Raw genomic sequence first — 26,062 nt, 5'->3', positions numbered from 1 at the left:
CCAACCCACCCACCCCAACTCCCTACTTCTACTAATACCCCAAATACTAACCTCTACACACCCAACACATTACACACACACAACCGACCCCTCACTCATAACCAAAAACCAAACCATCCCCAACTTAATTTTAGCCCATCATTTTATCTCAAATAAGCAAATTACTATAAAAACTGAAATCTTGCTCAACCTCAGCAGACAACTTCCCACCAGAATACCTAAAGCTTCCTGCAGAGGCAATAGCATTCCGTTAGCATCTTAATTAATAGTGCCATAGCTGAATCACATGTCCCTAACCTATGGAAAAGATCACACATTTATCCATTTACATAAATTATGCAATTCCTCTGACATCACAAACTTTCATCCTATTGCAATCTTGTCCTACCTCTCTAAGATTCTAGAAAAATGTGTGCACCTACAATTTCACAACCATCTTACACATAACAACTTACTTTCCCATACACAACATGGCTTTAGACCTGCCTACAGTACCTCAACAGCCTTATTATTTTTCATGGACTCTGTCAACAAAGCCCATGACATGGGCAAACTAGTATCTGCAGTATTTCTAGATTTGTCAAAAGCATTTGACATGTTATCTCACCCCAAACTTCTTAAAGAACTTTTCAGCCTTGTTCTATCCTCCTCCTCCTCACTGTCATCATTTTCTAGCTACCGAGCTGACAGGCAGCAAGCAGTATAATGGGAGGGTTCTATCTCCCCTTATCACATCACTCTCACAGCTGTACATCAAGGATCCATCCTTGGCCCATTACTACTTAATGTCTTCATTAATAACTTACATACATCCTCATGTGAAGGCACTCTAATCCAATATGCAGATTACTCCACTTTCATCTGTGTATCGGACACATTAACTCACCTACAACAAATAACACAACAAGCTTTCTCTTCCATAGAAACATGGTTCTCTAATGCTGAACTCCTAATGAACCCCCCCCCAAAAGCTCCTTGTCTTCACCCGCAAACCCCATAACTCCAACAAAACAAACTTCATGATCTTTTCAGCCAGTAACACCGAAAATGAATTTGGTCAGCATACCAAACTACTGTGTCACAATTGATGATAACCTCAAGTTTGACCTGCACATACAAAACAGTATAAAAAACCCCCCAGAACTATTCATGCTATACAGGAATTAAAACTTCCTCACAGCAGCTACTAAAATTACCCTGGCCAAAACTTGCCAATTACCCTGTTATATGCGACCCCAATTCTAACACACAGACCTCTCTAAGAAAAAAACAAACTAGAAACCTGCTATAACAAAATGGCTAAAGTTGTCATAAATGTAACCCCTCTAAATCATCACTGCAAAGCCCTACATTCCCTAAGATGGCTTGTACTCCCCCTCCACCTCCAATACGTACAACTTACTATGGTTACAAAATAATCTACAACCCACTAGCTTGTTCTACTCTTAGCACTTTAATCAACTTTTATATCCCAAATAAACATCTCGGAAATGATGACAAACATCTCCTTACAACTTATAAACCTAACAAAAACCCAGGCCTAAGTCTTTACTCCTGCTCTGTGGCAAAACTATGGAACTCCCTTCCTTTAAGTATCAAAACTGCTACTAACCTGCACTCCTCCAAAGCCTCTATGAAATAATACTTCAACAAAGCTTGGATTTGCTCTTGTATGAGCCCAGGCTGAGGCACTCTTATACCTCTTTCTACTTCTACTCTGTCTATCCCCACTACTAACTTACCCTACCCTTCCTTCCTCTACACATACTCCCTGAGGTTACACTCATTTCTTTTCCACATCTATTCCTATTATCCTCTCTGTCACACCCTACCCTTCTCTACCTGTACTATCCTACACTTTCACCAATATAATCTGTTACCATATTGCATGACCGCTAGAATATTAATAATCATTACGAGAATCATCTTTATGTAAATACTGCTGCATCTTCCTATTATCAGGCTTTCCACATAATTTATGTTTAAACAATATGACAATTATGTCTCTTGAGTTTTTATTCTGACAAATTAATGTGTAGTTTTTCAAACTTTTTGCTTGAATGTTATGACTTTATTATGTCATTTAAGTTCTCCATCTGACAAACTAATGTGTTGTTCTCATATTTGTGCTCTAATGTTATGACTTTGTGATGTCTGTCTAGTTTTTCATTCTGTTAGCCATATGTAGCTGGAGCTTTTCTTCCCAGGCTTCTTCTGAAAATGGTTACCTCATGACCCAGTCAGACTTCCCCGGTAAACAAATGACAAATAAATACATTTAATTAAAACTCTCAAAAACACACCCCCAGAATGCCTCCATAACCTATTAACTTAAAACAAACACATAAAACTATGTAGATCTTCAAATAATGAAGTTTAACCCTCATGATAGGAATAATTGTCCAAAATTGGCAGCTACACACAGGCAAAACTTAACCTAAAATTAAGATTATGCATGTTAATATGCATGTTGCAGCCTATGTTCCAATTTACACTAATTGCTGTCTGTTTTTTTCTTATCTTTATTCCCCCTTACAGATGTGAAAAAAACACCTTGTATGTTTTTATAAAATATTAACTTTTAGCCTTAAAAAAGTGTTCTGGCTTTTATTGATCTCAGCACTTGTTCAGAAAAAAAATTTAATCTGCTTTTACTGTACTTGTTTCTACCTACTTTATTTTACTTTTGCATCATCTTAAAAGTACTCAATTGTATTTATTACTGCTTGGTGTAACTCATTCTAAGCCTTTTGGTTTAAACACTTGGGCTTCGGACCAGTTGTTTTGCACTGAGAGGGTTTGTGGTCTGCACTGTAGTGGCAGAACAGGTAGCTTACATCCTTCTAGGTTGGGAACTGCTGATTGAGGGCTCAGTGTCTGTTATTCTAAAAGTGTATTAATTCTGGTTTAAGCACTTGGGCTTTCAGGCCAGTTATTTTACATTAAGAGGGTTCGTGGTCTGCACTCTTCTGGGAGGAGAGGCTGGACTCTGCCCTTCTGAGCTGGGAATTTCTGGTTAAAGGCTTATAGTGCATGCATATCTGAACTGCTTCTTACTGAAGTTGGTGCACCTTGTTTGCTGTGGCATAGACTGGATTCGGGCCTGCTGGATCTAGCTTTGTTTGTGTAACTTGAGCACTAATCCAGGCATTCTCTAAAGTATTCAATTGTATTTATTACTGCTTGGTAGTAACTTGATTAAAGTGTAGCTATCATTCTAAGTCTTTTGGATTAAGCACTTGGGCTTCAGACCAGTTGTTTTACATTAGGAAGGTTTGTGGCATGCACTGTGGTGGCAGGACAGGTAGCTTTCATCCTTCCAAGTTTGGAACTGCTGATTGAAAGCCCAGTGTCTGTTATTCTTAAAGTGTATTAGTTCTGGTTTAAGCACTTGGGCTTCAGGCCAGTTATTTTACATTAAGAAGGTTCGTGGTCTGCACTCTTGTGGGAGAAGAGGCTGGACTCTGCCCTTCTGAGCTGGGAATTTCTGCTTAAAGGTTTATAGTGCCTGAATATTTGAACTGTATCTTATTGAAATTGGTACACCTTATTTGCTGTAGCATAGACTAGAGCCAGGCCTGCTGAATCTAGCTTTGTTTATATGCTTGTTGTTTGTTTGCTTGTTATTTCCCTGGAACGCTAATTCCACCTAATATGAGGCTTCTCAGCGCTTCTGTGGATCACTAGTGATATCTGCATTGCTTACTGTACTTATTTCCTTGTTTCACTTGAAAGAAAGTTACTGTTTGTTGTGTTTGCATTTAAGTTACCTGTAACACATTGCACTTAAGTTACCTGGCACTTGCTCACTAAAGCAATTATATAAGTCAGCACTAAAAATTAAACACACTACACCCTCACTCCCCACTGGCCCTTGTTTTCAATTATAAAGGAATTCCCAATATTATTCTAGCATGTCCAAAGGTCAGTTGTCAATCTCCTCTCCGGTCCAGCTGGTGAATCTGGGAATCTTGAGGCAATGTTACAACTGCCTCATGTACACAGACAACCCTCTCCTCCTCCCAACAAATTCCAACACATGTGAGAGATGCAACCATATAGCCAAACTGGAGGCTAAGCTCTCTCAACTCAGTACTGGCATAACCAGACAGGAGGAGAAGGAAACCACATTCACTACAATTCCAGTCTCACAAAGACCTACCACGACAGCAAACCAAACACATAATCACACAAAAACATACTCAGAGGCTCTAAATAAAGATCTGCCTAAGCAGCAGAGACCTCCAAAGCAGACATCCAAGCAACCGCTACCCCAAAACAAAACACGTGCAACACATATCTCACAAAGCCAGTGTGTCGAACAGTCACAGCCCTTAAGACTAAACAACACACCTGATACACTTGTAATAGGTGACTCTATCGTCAGGCACACTGACGTCCTGCTCACCAGGCTGAACAAGGAGAGGGTCATGGTGAGCAGCCTGTCGGGTGCTAGGATCCACCACATAACACAAGCACTCAGGTCACTCCAAGGCAAGTAGAAATATGACTCAGTCATTGTCCATGCTGGTGTGAATGACCTGAGACGTACCTCCCTGGACTACATGAAAAGGGACATAGAGGAGCTCTGTGAGCATGTAGCCCAGGCCGGTATGACCCTGACCTTGAGTAGCAACTTACCCTCACCAAGAATGATGCCACAATATGAAGACAAGATGATCAATTTCAACAATTGGCTTAAGTACTGGTGTCATTCAAAGGAGATCCAATGTCTGTCAGCTTGGGATGATATGCTCGAAAAGCCATGATGCTTTGCTAGGGACGGCTTGCACCTGTCACCCCTGGGCTTTTGGATATTGGCAAAGGCTCTTGCTACCCCCATAGTGCCTTTTTTAGGCAAGGCTCAAAAGACAAACCCACCACCATAGGTATCACAAGGGATAAGAAACTAAGAGTAATGCTACTCAATGCCAGAAGTCTAAACCTCAAGATGCACGCACTCAAAACTCTCCTTAGCATGGAAAACATCGATATCTGTGCAGTAACAGAAACCTGGTTCAGGGCTCCCAAGAGCACCCCAGCACTACCAGGTTATACCTCATACCATGCATTTCGGCCCCAAAACTTGGACCGAACCACAAAAGGAGGGGGAGTATCGATATTCATCAAAGATACCCACACCTCCAGGTTGGTGGCAAAGCACGAAGCATCAGAGACTATCCATGTGCAACTAACAGTGGGTAAAACTGCCTTACAGTTTATAGCCTGCTACAGACCACCCTCCCAATCCCAGGAACCCCACTCAGCCTTCCTGAGAACACTGGAAAATATGAAGGTCTCTCCAAACACCATTATATTGGGCGACTTCAACTACCCAAACATAGACTGGGAGCATTACTCTAGCTCCAACACCCTAGCCCAAAGGTTCCTAGAATTTATAAACTCAAATGCTATGGAACAACTTGTTACCACTCCCACAAGAGGGGAAAACATACTGGACCTGATCATCACCAACATGGGGACTCTATGCTCCAGACCAGAAGTGTATCCCTCATTGGTAAGATCAGACCATAAACTAATCTCACTGGATATTCACATCCCGACCCCACCCCCTGCCCAGAAAACCACAGTGAAAAACTTCTCTACAGCAAATTTCACACTCCTCAAAACTGAGGTGGAATCCTTCAAAGCCCCCAGGCCTGTGGAAAATATGGCCCAGACTGCAGAATCCTTTATAAACGCATTCTATAAACACCTTCAGGAATGCATGGATCATGTGATCCCAAATAAAACCAAGACCCAATCCTCCAAATGCAGACGTCCTGTCTGGTGGACCCCAGTCATAAACAAACTATACAACAGAAGGAGGAAGCTACTAAATGATAGAGCAAAATCCCAAAAAGGGAAGGCATCACTGATCAGTATTAGCAAAAAACTACAGGCAATCATAAAATTGTCTAAGGCCAGCTTCGAGAGAAAAATTGCACAAGACACTAAGGGTAATCACAAGGCTTTCTTTAGTTATGTTAGGAACCTGGGTGGTAATTCCCAGATGTGCTCAGAATTAGTCCAAAATGACAAAAAATACACCGAACCCACAGACATTGCCAACATCCTAGCTGACAGGTTCAGCGCAAACCCCCCCCCACCACCAAAAGGGCAAATATCTATCCCAGCAGAGTGCTGCCCCCCTGACATCTCAGATGCTCAGGTAAGAGCCGCCGTCTCCAAAGCAAAAAACACAGCATCAATGGGACCAGACGGTGTCCCGGGCTGCTTCCTACATGAACTCCAAGAAGAGCTAAACCCAAACATAAAACTACTGTTCAATCTCAGCTTTACTACAGGATATGTGCCCAAAGAGTGGCGTACAGCAACAGTGGTCCCTATCCATAAAGGTGGTGCCTCAATGGATCCTGGAAACTATCGCCCCATAAGCCTGACTAGCTTTGTCTGCAAAGCTATGGAAAGGATCATCATGGACCTCATAAATAAAGATATTGGGGACCTACAGACACTGGATCCTACCCAGTTCGGCTTTGTTAAGGGCAGATCCTGCCTCTTAAACCTGGTTGATTTCTTTGAAACAGTCACCAAGGCCATTGACGAGGGGAAGGTGGTCCACACAGCCTACCTGGACCTCACAAAAGCCTTCGATACAATACCCCACTCGGGCATTATAGATAAGCTCACCAGCTTAAATATCAACCCCTATGTCACTAGATGGATTGCAAACTGGCTCAAGGACAGAACCCACATGGTTAGGATTGCTGGAGCCATGTCAGACTCCAAACCAGTTACAAGTGGTGTCCCACAAGGCTCAGTCCTGGGACCTCTATTGTTCGGTATATATTTCTCGGAGGTACAGGTCAACACAGAAGGACTGTGGCTGACCAAGTTCACAGATGACTGCAAACTGTGCACCATAATTGACTCTCCAGCGGACACAAGCATCCTCCAAAAGGGCCTCATAGAAACAGACAAATGGTGCCAGAGCCATGGCCTCAAGCTAAATGCTAAAAAGTGTATAGTCATCCCCTTTGGCAAAAACAATGTGCCCACAAATTACCACATAGGTGGTAATCCATTAAGTACAGAACAAGTAATTAGGGACCTGGGGACCCAAGTTGATAGCAATCTCTCATTTGACAACCACATGGCCAAAGTGGTTAGAAAAACATTTTATATAGCCCACCTAATCATGAAGGGATTCACATCTTGATCAGGGGAGGTCATCGTGCCTCTTTACTCATCCCTCATCAGGCCCATAATTGAGTACAATTCCCCTTTTGGGATGTACCTTACCAGACACCTGCAGCAACTGGAAAGACCCCAAAAGTACCTCACCAAGAGGATCAAAGGGCTCAAACAGATGCCATATGCTGCCCAGTTAAAGAAACTCCAGCTCTACTCAGTGGCATACCGCCTGTTCAGAGGCGATCTGTGCCTGACGTATAAAGCCATGTCCAACCCAGAATTAATGGACATGCTGCACCTCAGAAAATCCAAATCCCATCGAGCTACGCACTCGAGAGACTTGAACCTCAGCACTGAAATAAATAGGACATACTGGAGGGACAGATTCATAACCCAGAGGCTCCCTTCACTCTGGAATTAAATCCCAGTCCAGGTTAGGCAGAGTCCCTCATTGACTCTCTTCAAGAGGAATCTTGATGAGTGGATGGGAGATCGTAGGTTTACCCCGGGTATCACTTCTGTGTCACTGTTAGACAAAGGCACAGTATACGAACCTCGAAAAAGGGCATAGCAAAATAAATTTAAAATGGGTGGCGAAAGACAAACACATTCTGGCTAGGCTTATAAATGCCCTAGGGCAGATAGCCTAGTATGAACCTATGAACCTATTGCAACTTGTCTGCATGGAAACCTCAAAAGCCAAATGGAAAAAAAAGCATCACGGAGCACCAAAGTGCCAACCTTATAGAACAAGTTTGTAGCACTCTGGAGGTGAATGGACCACTCCAAATCAAACAATAACTCCACTTTATTAATGAAAGTAAAAAAATTAATAAAATACTAAACTCTTAACTGATTCACCATGTTTTTCATCACCAAACACTGAGACTTCTTCAGACAACTGCTACAATTTCAACTCATTGTACACTTATATACTATTATTCATTAGTCCCACTTAACCACTAATTAGTTAATTAACGTTGCATAATTACATCCAACCTTTATTTCCCTTTCTCACTACACATCAAACACCATAAAATACTTATTATTCCATTATTTACAAAATAAAATGAAATAAACTAAACTGTAACATATCAGTAAAAATATATATTAAATACTCTCATCAATTGCATAAGAAAGCACTCTATTACCCTCTAGTGACCTAAAATGTTAAAATGTCAATATCAGTTCAAGATAGCCTGAATACTTACATTTCCTTCCCACATACATAATTTTAAACAACCTGCATGGTTTTAATAATGGATTTAGTGCACATATAAATACTCGAAAAATAGGACTTACCAACTAAAAACATATGTCTGTTAAAATACAATTAAAAAGGTACTTCAACATTTTTTAATCATAGGAAACCTAAGAATAAACTGTCCATTTGCCCTCAGCTACAGACTTCTAAAATTGAACATTAATTTGCTAAAGGAAAACTTTTCATTGCATGCAGTGTTCCCTTAATTACATGCTTACATAAAAAATGTATTAGATTAAACCAAAGGGCTTAATCCAGACATTCCTCTATAAAAAAAATTAAGAAATAACACAGCAACTCTCTCTCTCTCTCTCTCTCTATATATATATATATATACTATAATTTGCCCACTTTTATACTCCATCCCCACCCCAACAATGCAAGAATATAGTATAAACTTAAACATGCTTTTGTCCAGCATTTCTTCTCTTTTTACATTATAATGCCTACATTTCATAAAACTAAAAAAGTAATAAAAAGGCACTTGCTTACTTTAGTATCTTTATTCCATACAGCAATAACTGAAAATGATTTACTATATAACATGCAATTTATATCATGAAATGTTTTATGCAAATACTGTTCAGAACAAAACTTGTTTTAGTTAGTTACTTTTTTCTTTTTCTTTTTCCTTTCATTCCTCTTAGTGTCCTTCCAAACATTAACATGCAGTAAGGTATATGGTTTTCAGTGCCTCACAAGTTTAACAAAGTCGACAAAAGCCCAATCTTTCCACATTTCTTGCAAACCCATATTTTACAACTGTGTTGATGCTTTATAATCTCACATTGATTCACTACTTTAGTGTTACTGGTCTTCTTTCTACTCATCTCCATCTCCCAACCCCAGACTCCAGTTCAAGTTCAAGGCACTCCTGATTCTTCTAGTCAACCCCTGTGCTTTTTTCTGCCTCTGAAGCATTTTCCTTTTGAACACTGAAAAAGGTTTCACTGATAAAGTCTTTCTATGAGCCTAATCATCAAATGAATGAAAGGCAGAGTCTCCTTCTATTTGATGGTTCATCCCTTGTTGGACAAACATTTGTATTTCCTCCTCAGCTGGTTCTGCATCAAAAAATGACTTAGATCCTCTAGGAAAAAAATATTCTGATGACAGCTGGATACAGCAGATTGAATCTTATATCTGACTCTCAACATTTCCTAATTACTGGGATAAATTTGCTTCTCTTCTGCCTGGTGTACAGTGAATAATTATTTTCAACAAACACTCTATTGTCTCTAATTTTAAAGAATTTTCCCTTCTGCCACAGTTTTGTCAGGATCAACTCTTTCTGCTGCTATGATTGCAACTTTACTTGTACAGGTCTTGGCAGCTTTCTCATGGCCACATTTTGAGCATACACATGATGTGCCCTTTCTATTAAAAATCTTGCTGTGAAATACCAGTCCAGTTATTTATTATTGTTATCATAAAATTACTACAGGCTCTTCTTTCCAGTTTCTCTAGTGCAACAGAAAATATCAGGTTTTACTTGTGTGTCTGTCCAATAACCTTATCATGTCTTTTTAAACAGCTCTTCTTGAGCAGTCTCATACTCATACAGCCTTTTCTTCATTTCTACATATGATGTTTGAAGTTCATCTGGATAGCTGTTTAAAGCTTTTTTCATTCTTTACAGCCTTTTGTTATTCAAGTTGATACACTACTTCAATGTTTCCTTTATTTTATTCAGCTTTGATGTATTTTTTCCTCTAAATTACTAGAGGCCATCTCTTGTACCAAAGCTGGCATTTGAACTGCTGTTTGCTGAACAGCTGTAGGATTCTTCCCATTTAGTGTTTTCTCCTCTCCTTTTCTAGTTGCTTTTCTTTCATGTTCTCAAAGTTTCTTTTGTGCTAGCATCCAGGCAGTGTCCTTAATTGCCAGTAGCTGAATTCTACTGAAACAGGCAGAATTACTGGCCCTTATCTATCAGTTTCTTGTTTCACACTGGGAAAGCTGAAATTAAACTGTTGATCAGTGTGTAGCCATCTTGTAAAAAACATTCTCATCTTTTATATTAAGCAAAATCTACTAACATGGCAACATTCACAACTTTTATATTAAGGGGCACTGAAATGTTTACATTTGTATCCAGAATATTCACAATAAATGTTTATTAATATTCATTTTTCCCAAAATACAGACCAAGTCTCAGTTATGGCTGAAGGATTTGTACAAGTCACAGAAAAGGCTAACCAAATATAAACATTTTTCTAAACTAATGAAGAGACCAACCATCATTCTCTGTGTGTGTGTGTGTGTGTGTGTGTGTGTGTGTGTGTGTGTGTGTGTGTGTGTGTGTGTGTGTGTGTGTGCGTGTGTGTATGTGTGTGTGTGTGTGTGTATATATATATATATATATATATATATATATATAAAATCAGGCCAGCCAATAAGAATCCTCCCAAGCTTCATTCCCTCTGCAGGCAGGCTGCCTCAGTATACCCAAGACAAGCACATAAAATAATTACTACTTCTAAATTTAAGATGTTCAGTCATATAGGTTAGCCTCAACATGAGGATATCCATCTGGTTGCCATTTTAGGCAGTTTATACATTAAAGTAGGACATGACCAATATACCATTCTCAGATTCCTCCCAGGGCAGTCATCATACTGGAAACAAAAATAAATGTTAACCTTAAGCTAGGTAAGGTGCACCTGAACATTTCTACAAAAGTCCAAGACAGAAACACTTCATTCTTCTTCTTTTTTCGGCTTTTTCCCGGTTAGGGGTCGCCACAGTGGATCATTTGTCCACTCATGATTGGCAGTGGAGTTTTACGGTGTCAAATTGCCAGCCCAGCACCCAATCTTCCACAGAAGGCACACACACACACACACATGCATTCATGCCTAGGGCCAATTTAGTGTCCAATCCACCTACAGCATGTCTTTGGGATGTGGGAGGAAACTGGAGCACTAGGAGGAAACCCATGCAGCCACATGGAGGACATGCAAACTCTGCACAGAAGGCACCCCAGCCAAGAATCGAACCAGAGAACCTCTTGCTGTGAGGCAACAACACTAACCGCTGCACCACCGTGGCTGCCCAAGACAGAAACACTTCATAACTCAAAGCAATTGAAACATTATCAGGTTTGTTAGTCCTTCAAGACTTAATGCATACCGTAAAACACAGCAAAGTCATAGTTAACTCACTGACTCTTCTTTGGTTACTAGTGGCATGGCAGATAGCATAAGATCGCATACAAAAGTCTACCAACAAGCTACATAGCCTTATGGTCAGACTGGCTCCACATCCTTACAAAATGCTCATAAACTAAACAACCATATCAATATATGCAGTTATCTGCCTATAGGCATATGCTCACTCCTGCATTTTTGTCATGCATCCCTTTCAACACACAGAGCCAGGAATACTCTTATCAACCTGCTTCTCCACTGTAACACTCATTTAATATTATACACATTCATTTATTTATATTTGCTGACCTGGAAAATTCAACTGGGATAAATACCCTTCCACTACAACCGTTTGTATATCTTCTTCTTCTTTCGGCTTTTCCCATTTAGGGGTCAGCACAGCAGATCACCTGTCTGCTCATGATTGGCAGTGGAGTTTTACGGTGTGAAATTGCCAGCCCGGTGCCCAACCTTCCACAGAAGGCACACACACACACTCACACCTAGGGCCAATTTAGTGTGTCCAATCCACCTACTGCATGTCTTTGAGATGTGGGAGGAAAGCAGAGCACCCGGAGGAAAAACACGCAACCACAGGGAGGACATGCAGACTCTGCACAGAAGGCACCCCAGCCAAGAATCGAAGTGGAGAACCTCTTGCTGTGAGGCGGCAGTGCTAACCACTGCACCACCACGGCTGCTCTACAAATGTTTGTAATGCTACTGTTTATAATTTTCTAAAACTACACTGTGAAAGATAGCAGTGATGTTTAATGTACCTGTGTTAATTTACATTATTTCCTGTACTATATTTTACCAATGGAGCTTTTCTCTCTGGACCTCCACCCAAGAGGGGTTCTACACCTAGTCATACTTCTCTGGTCAACAAATGAAAATAAATAAATAATAACGGTGGATATTGCTGGTTTTTTTTTTACTTTTATTTCATTATGTAAGATGTTATGATGGTGCACAAGTCATTTTTTTAAGATATGAAATCAATGTAAGACAGTACTATATCCCTACTTTTTCTAACTAGATAATACAATGTAAATAAATGACATTTTTGATAAAAAAGAGATTTTCATCTGACATCTACAGAGCTATAGTAAGTGTACCTTGTGATCTGGGTGAGTTTCAAACCATAGTCCCTCCTCCCTTCACACACTTATTTTTTGTGTTAGGGCCATGCATAAATGCATGCATACTTTTCTATTCATGGTCTTGAGTATTTGAATTCACCTTTCTAATTATACTTACTTACATATTATTTATTGTCTACTAAATCAAAATGTGTTTGCATTTACTTTAAATCTGATTAGTCTTGAACATATTTCAACAAGTGAAACAAAATTGCCCTTTTCAGAACATTCCAACCATGAAAGACCACTCAAACTACTGTTATTATAATTCAACACCTGTACCCATTTACTACAGTCATAGTACTGCCTATGCACACCTCATATATTTATTTGTGATAAAATTGGACACAGTAAAGTATTTCAGCTTACTTTACACACATGCATAATAATCTTGCACAGTCAAACTAATGACTGCCTAAGTTGATCTTGACAGCAGGGTTAGACATTTTCTTTACAAACATCCCCTATATTTAGCTATTATAGTCAGATTGCTGATTGTGTATGCCTCAGATGTCTGATTCTGGTAAAACTAAATAATGGCCATGTGTATTCTAAGCTTGTTTCACACAAACACACCATAGCCACAATGATGTACTCAGAAAATTCTTTACACAAATCAACACTAGTCCTGATTCCTGCAAAGTCAGATGAATGACTGTTTAAACTGCCTGCATAAGTTCCCAAATCCCAAACAACTGGGTCAATTCTTAGGGGAGTATTATCAATGTGGCAGCTCCCCAGGGTAGATGACTCCCTAAAGGATATGATAATGCATTTTTTATCATTTAGTTTCAGTCCATGATTTTGGCATCAGTTATTTGTTTGGGACAACCCTTTCAGGATGGTTAAGTCATTTGGCGATTCAATGACTGCTTGTAAAAGTCATCTGCAAACTTAAGTCAACCAAAGTCCTTTGGTACTGGCTTTTACTTCAGAGAAGTAGATGCCAAACAAGAGGGGTCACAATGCTGAGCCCTGGGAGACTCTACTGGGGACTGTCCTGTTTGTGGAGGTAGTTTCACTACTTTGATCTTCTATGTCCTATCTGTGAGCCAGTTGAAAATCCACAGGGTGATGTTTGGGGTTATTTGCAGTTTATTTAGCTTTTATGCTATACCTGATGGTGGACTGTGTTAAAAGTTTTGACAGGGTCAAGGTATGCAGAATGTAGAATTTTACCTTTATCCATTGCTTTGGTGATCTCCTCAAAAACATCCATTAGGGTTAAGTAAGCATGACCTGGTCTTGGCACATCCAAACTGAGATGTGTCAGGTGTTTGCAGGTTCCCTACGTCATTTTCGATTAGTTCTATGATGTATTTTCATGGCTTTGCATATGAAGCTGGTCAAGCTTATAAATCTACAACTGTCTGGGTCTGTGGAAGGTCTTCCTTTATGCAGGAGAATGACTGTAGCTGTTTTCCTTTATTACAAAACCTATATAGAGGCTGAGGTTGAATAGTGCTGTTAGTGGGAGGTGAATAAATAATGCTTCATTCTTTCAGATGCATCCAGGGATCTTGTCAGAACCCATTAATGCAGCATTTTTTTCAATAGCACATTTAGGACCGAATCTTGTGTGATAGCTGGAGGTGAGCTGGTTTCAGATATATCTTGTGGGACAGAAAGGGGAGAGATGGGTAAAGAGAAGGGTAAAGTTTGAGATGAGTTTATCAGCTAGTGGGCTTGCTATATCTTCAGCCTCAGTGTAGGTAATATTGTTCACAATTAACTCAGTGCACTGATTTACTGTATTTCTGAGATTACAAACACATCTAAAAAGGCTGTATGACTGCCTTTGGCTTGGGGTAGTTATTTTAGCCTCAAGACTTGTTTACTTGAACTTCATTAAGCTCCTGAGTTGTTTATTTCAGTGATGTGAGCTCTATCATTTTGTGAATTTCTCTTCTTACTTTTTGTCAAAATTCTCTTCCTTCTATTGTAAAGCTTGGTGATAATATGGTTCCATCATGGGAGTTTATTTCTGGGGATTGCCGTGCACTTGTACCTGCAGAGTACAGCTGCATCTATGTAGCTATTTGTATACTAGTATAGAGTGATGGTGTATATTTCCATGTATTCAGTGGAGTTAGCTTGGGTTCTTGCCAAGCTTGCCAATGTATCACTTAGGAGTAGGCAGTTTGTCTAAGAGATTTCAGATTTTTTTTTCACACAAAAAGCAGCCACAGTTAAGTATTCCATCCTGGGTCACACATCTTACATCAGTTTTGCAAAGCCAGCTCAGAATACTCATTTTGAGCAAGAAACACTTCTCCTGTACCAACCAATTATAGTGAAATTAAAGAATAATAAAATAAGCCCAGTAAATATATTTCAACTCAATTTCTTACAAGCACATAGTCAGCAGCCAACTACTTCAATTATTCTCCTCCCTGCAAAGTAATCCTGTGCCCATATATGGTTGATGGCAGGATTAAAAAATAAATGAATGAGCAAATAAATACATTTACCTTATGCAACCACTGGCTTTTGCTTTTTTGTACTATGACCATCCACTTGACTTTAGTCTGGTGTATACATATACCTGAGGTTGCTTCTGACAGTGGCACTAGGGGGCATTTAGTTAATTATTTCAAAGTAAAGAAATGCTGCTGATGTGACTCTACTTAAAAAGTGAATAAAAAATAAATAAATGTTGAGAAAAAAATACCTTCAATGGCCCTTGCTGCACGTGTGAATACTTGCCACCAACGTCTAAGGCCATTTGCTGGGGCATTTAGTCACTTTATTTTTTTTATTTAAGCTGAAAGAAAACACATTTTCAGTGATTATGTTCAACACTCAAACTAAAATAAGTTAGTAGTTCTGGACATTATTTTAAAAAGTTTAGTTATTTCATGGTCAAACAAGCTGCTGATAGAGTACTCACAAAGCAATCTGCAATGTAGCCACACACTATTCATTTATTAAAAAATAATAATATTATAACAAAAATAAATAAGTGCTTTAGGAACTGAGCCACATGAAGGCATAAGATGAGGACAGCTTCAAATATGGGTAGCATTAATAAACATTAGCATACTATGCAAGACTGTGCATACAATCTTGCAGAGTATACAAACAAAAATCTTTTCTTACAACATTGCTACGAAGCTATGACCTCGATGTTCAGCTGCACAGTGACCATAAGCAAGCAACATAGTTGTGCTCGGCCTTTTTAAATTTGGTCTCTAAGCATCATGGATGTCCTAGATACTAAAGAACATGCTTGGTAAGGAGATTCAAAGACACTTGTACTACATCGCACCCATTCATTTTAATAGGGAATACAGTTTCCCTAACTAAGCAGACTATTTACTCAGTGGGCAGCATCTCCGTTGTTGCTCCAGCTGTAGAGATTTACAGAGGGCTTTAATGGTACCCAATGGTATAATAGTTATGCATGCCTCTGAATTACATTATAATCCAGCAGTGCAACTCTGTCAAACTGAGTAAAGTGCATTACTCAGCTGGGAACCACATTTTCGGTTACTGACATATGTGTGTCTTCATTTTCTGAAATAGCAAAGCAAATTGTGGTCATCTGAAGGAATAAAGTTTTTTTGAATCCAAACATTCTGATACAGAATGCTTTGGGGTTACATTTCCATAGCAGAGAGGATAAATATTGGGATCTCTGTCTGAATCTGTCTTGACTGCCAAGTTGATACCCCGCTACTAAGGAATACATTAACAGATATCTTTGCTGAAGGGAATCTGAAAAATAACAATGACAGAATATAATCCATTCATCTATGCAGTACCCCTTTTTTACATTTTTTCGCACATGGGGTTGGGGTGTCACTTCAACAGTGACAATCAGCTAGAGCCAAGGTTTACATCACCGGGTGGCTAGAATATTTTTTATATGACTGGACTGTTGACTGCTCATTTCTAAAGTAGTTAAAGGGCCAGAAATAAAATATCGCATTAATGAGTCTGGAGTGTGTAAGTGACTTCAGCAATAATCTTTGTTAATGTTTTAGTGATGTGTTTTTGTATCTACTGTATTAAGCTATAGCATATAAATAAATGTTATAAGTAAATATGTCATATGACCTGCAGCCACCATCACATGTCCATAAAATTTAAAAACATGTAAAAACTTTTTTTCTTCAAAATATGCTATATGCAGTAATAGTTATGATGACATCAGACTATGTAGATTTTAACTACACAAATATATGTATAGATTTTACACAAAACGACATGTACATAGACTACTTATAACCTAATACAAAAATAATTTGACATAATGCTAAATATAAATAGCATACACAATATAAAAGAAAAATTATATAATAAATATATGCTATACATAAAATCAAAATTACTTTAATCTTGTTTGCTGTATTCTCTGCAATATAGGCTTTAATGATACCGATGCATTCAAGCCAGGGGGTACATCAGCTGACAATCTGATTATCCATTCATATTCCCTTAGGTCCAAACGATTGGACAAATCCCCTCCCCTGGGTGATGCATAAATACAGTCTATAACTTGAAATTTAAAATGATGTGAATTACCCCTATGTGCAATATGCTTGAACAACGCATTGTTCTCATTAGAAAGCCTAATGCTTGACTTATGTTCCGTTATTCGTTCTTTAAGCTTTCTAGTGGTTTTGCCCACATAGAAACATGGACAAATTTGGCATGTAGCTATATACACAACACTGCTGGTTGCACAGGTGGCATATCCAAAGAATTTATATTCTCTTCCTGTCACAGGATGTTTAAAGGTATCTACTTTATTAGTGTCACTACCTTTAAGTAAGTCATTGCAACAACTACAGTGGGCGTTTTATTATACCTGTTGTAAACATTGAGAAAGGGTTTTTGAACCTGAAAGCTTTGTTGTCTTGTTCATAAGGGTATTTTCAACTCAACTATCGTTGTTCTTGGATTTATTGTTTGTTCCAGTGCTTTGTTTCAACATAAGTAAATATGTCACATACTTAAATTCTAAAAACTTTGAATTAAGTTTCAGAAGTACCATCTTGCACAACTCCTGGAAAATTAAATCTTACAGCATGCTTTGTCAGCTGTTAATTAAAGATGTTTCTATGGCAGGTTATGTACAAGAAACATATGTATTTGTTACTGGGACATTAACATTTATAGGCCAAGTGCGGCTTATTTAAGAACATATTGCTTCTCTGTTTACATATATACTTTTTTAATCTTTCTATCCTCCTCTGTGCTATTGATGGATTTCAGTTGGATGCACTGAGTACAGTCTTCTTAAACAGCATGAATTCTGGGCTAGCTGGAGCACAATGACAACAGTATGGCCTCTTACAGATGAGATCCTTCTCAACATGGATAAAGGAAACCTTTCAAATGCACTCTTCATTGACCTTACCAAAAAATGCAATGTTACTGACCCTGTCCTGCTCCTTCACTCCCTTCAAAAAATGAAAGTTAGCCCAAACACTGAAACCTGGTTCCAAGACTTCTTAACAAATGGGTATTTCAGAGTCAAAACTGGCTCATTTCTATCTCCCCAGAACTCCTTACCAAAATGTGCAACAGGGGTCGATACTTGTCCCACTCTTGATTTCTGTCTTTATTAAACTACCCTCTGACCTCCCTACCCTTCCTATCACTGTTTATGCAGATGCCAGGGCATCCTTTGATCTAGTTTCTTATATTGAGCTATTCAAACCCAGCTGGAATCTGACCTCCATTCCTTTAATTCTTGGATAAACCATAAGCTACTCCTAACCCTCCCCCCAAAACCAAAAAAGTATATTTGGAACCTCACAAAATTTGAAAAACAACCTCCTACAATTTCAACATTGCATATCTCACAGGTACCCTAAAAGAAACAACCACATTTTAAATACCTAGACTTATGGCTAAACCAGTCACATAACTTCCAAAACTAAACTGAAAACATCAGGGAAAATGAGCAATTCTCTTTTATTCTGGTCCTGGAAAATGCCTTAATTTTTATCCAAACCCAGGTAGAGTACTATAAGCAAATGTGTCTTCCTTGCTCAATTTGAATATGGGCTCCCAATCATAGTCACAGCCTGTAAAAAAATCCAATGTACACTCCACTGAAAACAAAATCTGTTGATTCATTTCCAACTCCTCCTCTCAGGATACCACTGCATCATACTCTCCAAAATCAGATGACCTCCAGTCTCCTAGAGAGCTACTACTAGAGTCTCTTCTTTTCAATCTATCTTAGCCAAGTGCCTTCCTACCCCTTGCTGCCAAACTCCATAATAAAACCACCCCATAACCTCAGCAACCTCTCCCAATTTACTCTCTCACTCCAGATCCTCCAAACTGAAACTGCACTATATTAGCCACTTCTTCTCCATTCTTGCACCCAAACTCTGGCAATTCATCCCCCAGTCACCTAAAAAAGTTTTCTTTTCCTCCACTTTCAGACCACAACTCAAAAGTCACCTCCATCAAAAATATGACAGCAAGTGCTTGTCCACTCAGCATATCACCTACAGTAATTCCATCCTCACCTACATCACTTCTACTTCAATCCTCTGTTCAGACCTGTTGCTTGCCTCCCATATTTACTACTAAAATTAATCCACATGGATTTTTTTCCTCTGTTAAGCAAGCAATAATGTCCAAAAGAGAGAGAGAGAGAGAGAGAGAGTGTGTGTGTGTGTGTTACTGTGCAAATAACACCTGCCCAGGGGTGTTCTCATGCCTTACACCACAGGCAGAGGGCTTCTACATCCCTGGAAAGGTGTCATTTACACAGTAGTGCACACCCATTATCTCACTTTGAAAATGGGCTGTCAGTAAAATTGTGTTTTACTTATTTTTTAATTACTATATTATTGTTATTATTTATATTTTTGACATAAAACCATTCCTCTGTCTAATGTTTCAAACTTGTAGTATATGTAAATAGTGTTGGAGGAAGTATTTTATATCTAAAATATAAGATTTTCAAAAAATGTCCAGATATTTACCTCATTGTTGGTCCCTTACTTGTCAGTTTGTGGTTTATTGGCAATCACTGGGGATTGAAGTCAATAAATAATGACATACATTTGAGTTTCAGATAGTATTTCCTTCAGAAAATGCATGCGGAAACAAATCCTTTTATTCTAACAACTTTCTAATTTTATATTAGCAATGTTTAAGATCTGTTCCTATATTTTATCCTTTGTCCCCTCCCCCAGTACCTCCCAACCTCCAAGATTAAGAAATCTGGACAAATTGCAAAATAATGGGGGGGGGGGGGGCAAATTAGGAACAGATTTTAAATATTGCTCTGAGAAAGTTGGTAAGATAACAGAGTTTGTGCTGGCATGTATTTTTTAAAAAAATAAGAAGTCTAAAATTTGAATGTATGTCACCATTTAGTGACTTCAACCCTGTATGATCTGACAGAAAAAAAACACATATTTTGTGAGGAACAATCTATAAACAGGGAAAAAATCTGAACATTTTGTAAACATTTGGACAGTTAAGAGGTATGTCCCACCCCCTTTATTTTTAGGCTTTATCCAGACTTCTTGAGTTAACTCATTACATCTGAGTGACACCTCCAGGTGTATCTGAAGTTACCTCCTATTGATGCCTATATGTGTCAGATACTGCTGGTTCATATTTGCATCAATAATTCCAAAACCATGCTATGTACAAGGTTTTAAAATATTTCATCTTAAAGCTTACACAATGGCAAACTCAACTGCATTAATATTTGACCTCTGTCTAGTGCAAGTAAATAGATATTAACTGCTGTTTTTTTATAATATTAATTTATACAGATATAACTTTCACGTTTTTCTAAAATATCTCAACAAAGACAGAACTCCTTAGCCTCATATGAAAGCTCTCAGCTAGATGAATTACATTCTGCTAAATGTATGTGCGAAACTGGAGTGGTTGCTGAGATATTGTACGTTGTTTACATATTACAAATGCAATTGGTGCTGTGTTTACTGCGACTTATAAAGTTCTCTTTACAACCTAGAACCTAAACAATGCTACCACTATAAAAGTAGTTTGTGCTGAACAGTTTGCAGTTTATACTTCTTTCATAACTCATATGGTTTCAGAAATATGATTCTGTCAAAAGGCTTAGGTCCTCCCATTGGAAGTTACAGTGCAAACTTCCTGAGCTCTATTGGAGTGAATGAGTTAACAGGTTGAGAGGTAAAAATACCTCTTAACTGCTGCTGCCACTGGTCGATTGCTCTGACTCTCTCACACACACACCCACACATAACTCCACTTTTATGCACGCAAGCACACATACACTCAGACACACAGACAGAAACTTAAACACACACAACACATACATTTGTTTTTTTTCTTTCTTCTTTTAGATGTTTCTTTTTTTAACTTGCTATACAGCAAAAGCGCTGCTTAGTGAGTGTAAAATAATGGCTCAATCAATGTCACTCTCACTTTCTTGCACATGTGCACTCACACACACAGACATACACACACACACACACACACACACACAAGTAGACACACTTTTTTTAACAGTTTCTATTTTAATTTTACGCTTGCTAAACAGCAAAAGCACTGCTTAGCGAGTGTAAAATAATGGCGACCATTAGCTTCCTTACTATCCAAGCTTCACGGCACCTTAATATGCTGCCATGAAGTGGTGGTGTCATTTTTCAGTGGACAACACCTGTATAGTAACACCCTGCTGGAGAATGCTCATTCTCCAATCAGGGTGCCGATGTACAGGTTGCCATTCTCTAATAATATTTATTCATTATTTTATTTGTCGGAAGGATTTTATACCTTCTGTGATTACTCCACGTTTGTGAATTATTTCTGTTTTATTTTTGTTGTGAATTTCTTCTGTGCTTGTAAATGATCTATTTTGATCAATGTACTAGTCTGATAAACAAATTAACTAAATTAGTGTGTGTAAAGATATTAAGCTTCATTGAACCCATACTTTGAAATGCTTTATCCACTTTTCTCCAAGAATAATTAATATTCAGGATTTCAGCTCTGAAATGAAAACTTGATATATTCTGCACACAGCTCTTTATGGGGAACAGCATTATATGTATAACTATCTTCCCCTTCAAACTGTAAAAAGTAATACTAGCACTTGGTTGCAACATATGCTTTAGATTATCACTTACTCTGTCATGCCAACCTTTCTGCTACTGCTTTTGTCTCATTGCCTGTTAATGTTACTCAACTTCCTAAATTTCACAGTAATCTTGTAGTGTTGAAATGGACATTTGATCTCATATTTCTACAGTTAACATCACATAGTATGAACTCTTATTACTCTGCTGATTAAAGAAGTCAATACTACACAGCCAGCAAATTAGTGAATAAAACCTGCTGTCCTACTTTTTATTTATGTCTCTGTGACAGACAACATGTTTCAAGCTATCAGTTTTGAAGACCACTTTTAGCTAAGCAGTGACATGTGTAAGGCTGGAGAGTGACTAGTGCCTGATGTTGGAATGCACTTGAGAAAAAAGCATACCCTGATGGTCATTAAAAAACAATTTTGTTAAATGCCAAACAGTCACAAGACTACAGGGAAGGGAAAAATCAGTGCTGCTTTAGTTCCCATATGCAAGCACATTAACAGAAAGCAACAGCCCGTAGTGTGAATTCCATGAACTGATAACAGAGATATATGAAAAAGTTTTGTTTATAATTCACAGCCAAAAGCTTGAGGAATGAAAGACATCTCTCAGGATGCAGGCCCTGAATGACAAATCTGGAAATGAATTAGTGAAAAAAAATCCCAACTCAGCCATACATTCTATGGACATCTGGTCTTCACAAGTAGACTAGATCACCAGATAATAACTAGGTACAAATCATTTAGGCTATGAGTTAGAAGCAACTCTAATAACCAAAAAGATGGAAAACCGGAGAAAGAATAAACTAGAAATCCAAAACGATCTCCAGCCACAGCAGGTACCCAATAAAGGCAGTCTCATGATATAATTTCACTTGCTTTATTAACAAAAAAACAGGATTGAGTGCTTTCATTTCCCTCCAGGAAACTTCATCAGAAACATAATACCAACTGTAATTCTAGTTTAAATAACAATCAATGCCCTCCCATTGGTCAACCTTTATAATTTACTGGAACAGGATAAAAAGACCATCTGTAAATGATTCAGACCACTTAATCCAAGCATACCATATGATGAGCACTTGAGTACTTGTTATTATCTCTTCCGTGAGTTGGCTGCTTCCGAACCACAACCCAAAGGCCGGTCTCGCGCTGCACCTTCTCACCTATCTTAACATGGATAGTACCCCATCACATTACCACATAGACTACTCTCATACATTGCACATTCCAGTAAATTCTAAAGGTTGACCAATGGGAGGACATTGATTGTTATTTAAACTACAGTTGCAGTTGGTATTATGATTCTGATGAAGTTTCCTGGAGGGAAATGAAAGCGCTCAATCCTGTTTTTTTGTTAATAAACCAAGTGAAATTATATCGTGAGACTGCCTTTATTGGGTAACTGCTGTGGCTGGAGATTGTTCTGGATTAGAAGCAACTCTACCTAATCAAAAGTCCTTCATTGGTATCCTACAGACTGCCTGAATACAGATATATCTGCACTTCATACAAAAAATCTTTGAGAATCACACTACTCAGTGCTGCTGCTATTTTGCTATAATTTTATTAATTTGTTCGTATGACTGACATCTGACATTGCTTAGTGTAGCAAGCAAAGCTTTTGTGTTTCTTTTTTGACACAATTTAGATTTCAATCACATAACTGCAATGGAAAATTAGGTTCTTTTAGTTGACAGGTTTTAATATTTATCTTTGATACAAATTATTATATTTAAATATGAGGTGACCATACCGCACAAAATAAGCAAAACAGTGCACTGCTTTTTATTTGAATCTTTTATTAATGAATGTCTCACATTCATAGGTAGTGACAGATATACTTAGAACATATACCATACAAATTGCACTTTCAACATAGCAAGAATGGCAGTGACAAATACTAATTTTAGAATAAAAAACATCAAAATGTAAAGATAAGCTGTACTGACACTAAACTTGAAACACAATTGTAACACTATTATGAAAACAAACATGAAAGTAAGACAGCTCAGAATGAAACACTGGTGTATTGAGAAGATACGGGGAACATGTTGCCAAAATAACTCAAAAAATACAAGGACTAGACAATCCTTTACATTATAGTGTTTTTATGAAGGATGGCAGGGTAAAGTAACATTTAATGACGTGGACACTTTTGAGTTTAGATTGCTTGCTATAACGCATTTTTTACAAGGCAAAAATTATACATTTCCTTGCAATGTGCAGGAAAGTATATATCTGTTACCCATCAATTATCATAAGACACACTGAACCAATTTATCTGTTCTTCAAAACCTTTTATATAGAGTAAGGGACAAATAATGAAATAAATATCTGTACATCTTTTTGAAAAATCTTATATTTTGGATGTAAAATGCTTCCTCTAACACTATTTACATATACTACAACAAGTCTGAGACATTAGGCAGAGCAACTACTTTTACATCAAAAATATAAATATTGTCATATCAGTAACATGGAATATTAAATGAATTTTTGTATAGTAACATGTAAATGTGTTTTAAATAAACCATGATTAAATGGATCATTATTTTGTAAATTTTTGTACTGTCTCTTTTATATTCTGTCACTGCTTTGTTATTTGTGAAACCAAATATCTTTCCTCTGTTGGTCAAAAAACAAACCCTTTATAACTGCTGAACTCTACCAGCTAGCAATAAAGGACAAGCATGCAGTTTTATACAGTGTAATGTTTTATAATAGGCAGTGATCCTGAGATTATTTCTTGCTTGCATTTAACTATGCCTGTTCATCCTTATATTATGATTATTTTCTTCAGACCATTAATAAAGTTCTAGGGAAAACAGTGTCAGCAGACACGTGTATGCTGTATCAGATATGATGTATTTTATGCAGTCTTTTTTAATTCTTTTATAATTACAGCAGTTTTCAAAAAAGGTTGCCAATATCATTCAAGCACAGTGCAGTACCTGAAGGAGTCCACACTTAACCCTACAACTTGCAAACATTATGCAAACCATCAGAGAAAGTATGCAGGAGACATTAACACTTTACAGCTTATGGACCCTAGTTTGTTATCTTGATGACAGATGCTGCATAAATACTGATGCAACCTGTGTTGCAGATAGCAGACCTACTGAAATTTTAACAGTTCCTAAAGGAGATTAAATCAATCTCATGCGCATGCCCACTAGGGCCACCGAGTTAGTACAAATGTCATTTACTGCTTTGTTACTGGTTGGGTTAACTCCAGCATTAACACAAATCAATGGACTATCATGCCATTTGTAGTTATCTAAAGGTTCACAGCTTTAGTTCATGGCTGGGATGCCTTCTGTATAGAGTCTGTATGTCCTCCCTATGTTTTCCTGGGTTTCCCCCAGGTACTCCCATTTCCTATCACATCCCAAAGATATATGGCAGGTGAAGTGATGACTTTAAACTGTCCATAGATGTGTGTGGGTGTGTGATAAGGAGGAAAGGTCTGGCAACCTACTCCCGTTCCCTAAATGGCCTAGTTATCTCTACTGATGGCTTTGACTGTTCATGGGTTTCACTAAAGGAATTGGATGCAACTCAACAGCATTGGACAGCTGGACATAAGACAGCACAGCTCCAAGTACTGGAAGACTGTGCGATGTTCATGTGTGCTTAGATGTTTACTGTATAATTCAGTGAATGCCACTTTCTGATTATACTCGGCAGGATCTTGATCGATAATTAATATTGTACATGTCCTGCTTGGGGAAGGTCCAATGCCAGTCACTGTTCCCATAACACCACCAACTACACTAAAACATAAAGCCCCAGGTTCTGTTTCTGAAATATGCATGTTCAGATGCAAAAATTAAGGCTATGGAAAACCGTATTGCATTAAAATGTCTGTACTACCTTCTCACTGATGGCTATGATGCTGTACTATTTCAATCACATTTACATTTAATACAACATAATGAACTATCACACAACAAGCTTGTGCAAAGCTGCTGAATAAATATATACAAAACAAACATTCAAAACACATAACACAGATACAGTAGAATAATTTAGTGAACTTTTCTGCATTCTTTGGTCATCGATAATTCCAGGCACAGTTTTTTTGTGCTTCTTATTTCAACATTGCCTATTCTTCTGCTTTCGATGTCTGCTTTTGTGATTCTTTATTTCTGAATGTCTCTACTGCATTCCAAATTCTGCACAGAATTCCTCCTCTGAAATGAAAGTTTAAAAACAAAGTGGTCAGACACATTTTAGTTACAATGTACATAATATTAAAAGAAGAAAGTTTTTTTCATTCAAT

At 38.1% G+C, this 26,062-nt stretch overlaps 1 protein-coding gene across 1 annotated transcript in view; it reads right to left on the bottom strand.

Annotated features, from left to right (window-relative positions):
* Nucleotides 1-23,898: 23,898 nt before the first annotated feature.
* Nucleotides 23,899-26,062, bottom strand: part of MAP3K15 (mitogen-activated protein kinase kinase kinase 15) — a 1,833,462-nt gene continuing 1,831,298 nt past the window's right edge. The window contains exon 29 of the mRNA XM_044072272.1: nt 23,899-25,973. Within this exon, the coding sequence (XP_043928207.1) occupies nt 25,886-25,973 (88 nt within the window). The 3' untranslated portion in view covers nt 23,899-25,885. The remainder of the gene's footprint in view (nt 25,974-26,062) is intronic.

This window comes from Protopterus annectens, chromosome 5.part0 (assembly GCF_019279795.1).
Source record: "Protopterus annectens isolate FY-2018-M chromosome 5.part0, PAN1.0, whole genome shotgun sequence".
NCBI lineage: Eukaryota > Metazoa > Chordata > Ceratodontiformes > Protopteridae > Protopterus > Protopterus annectens.
Note: the sequence above shows the minus strand (reverse complement) of the source record. Positions and strands in the feature narration are given on the sequence as shown.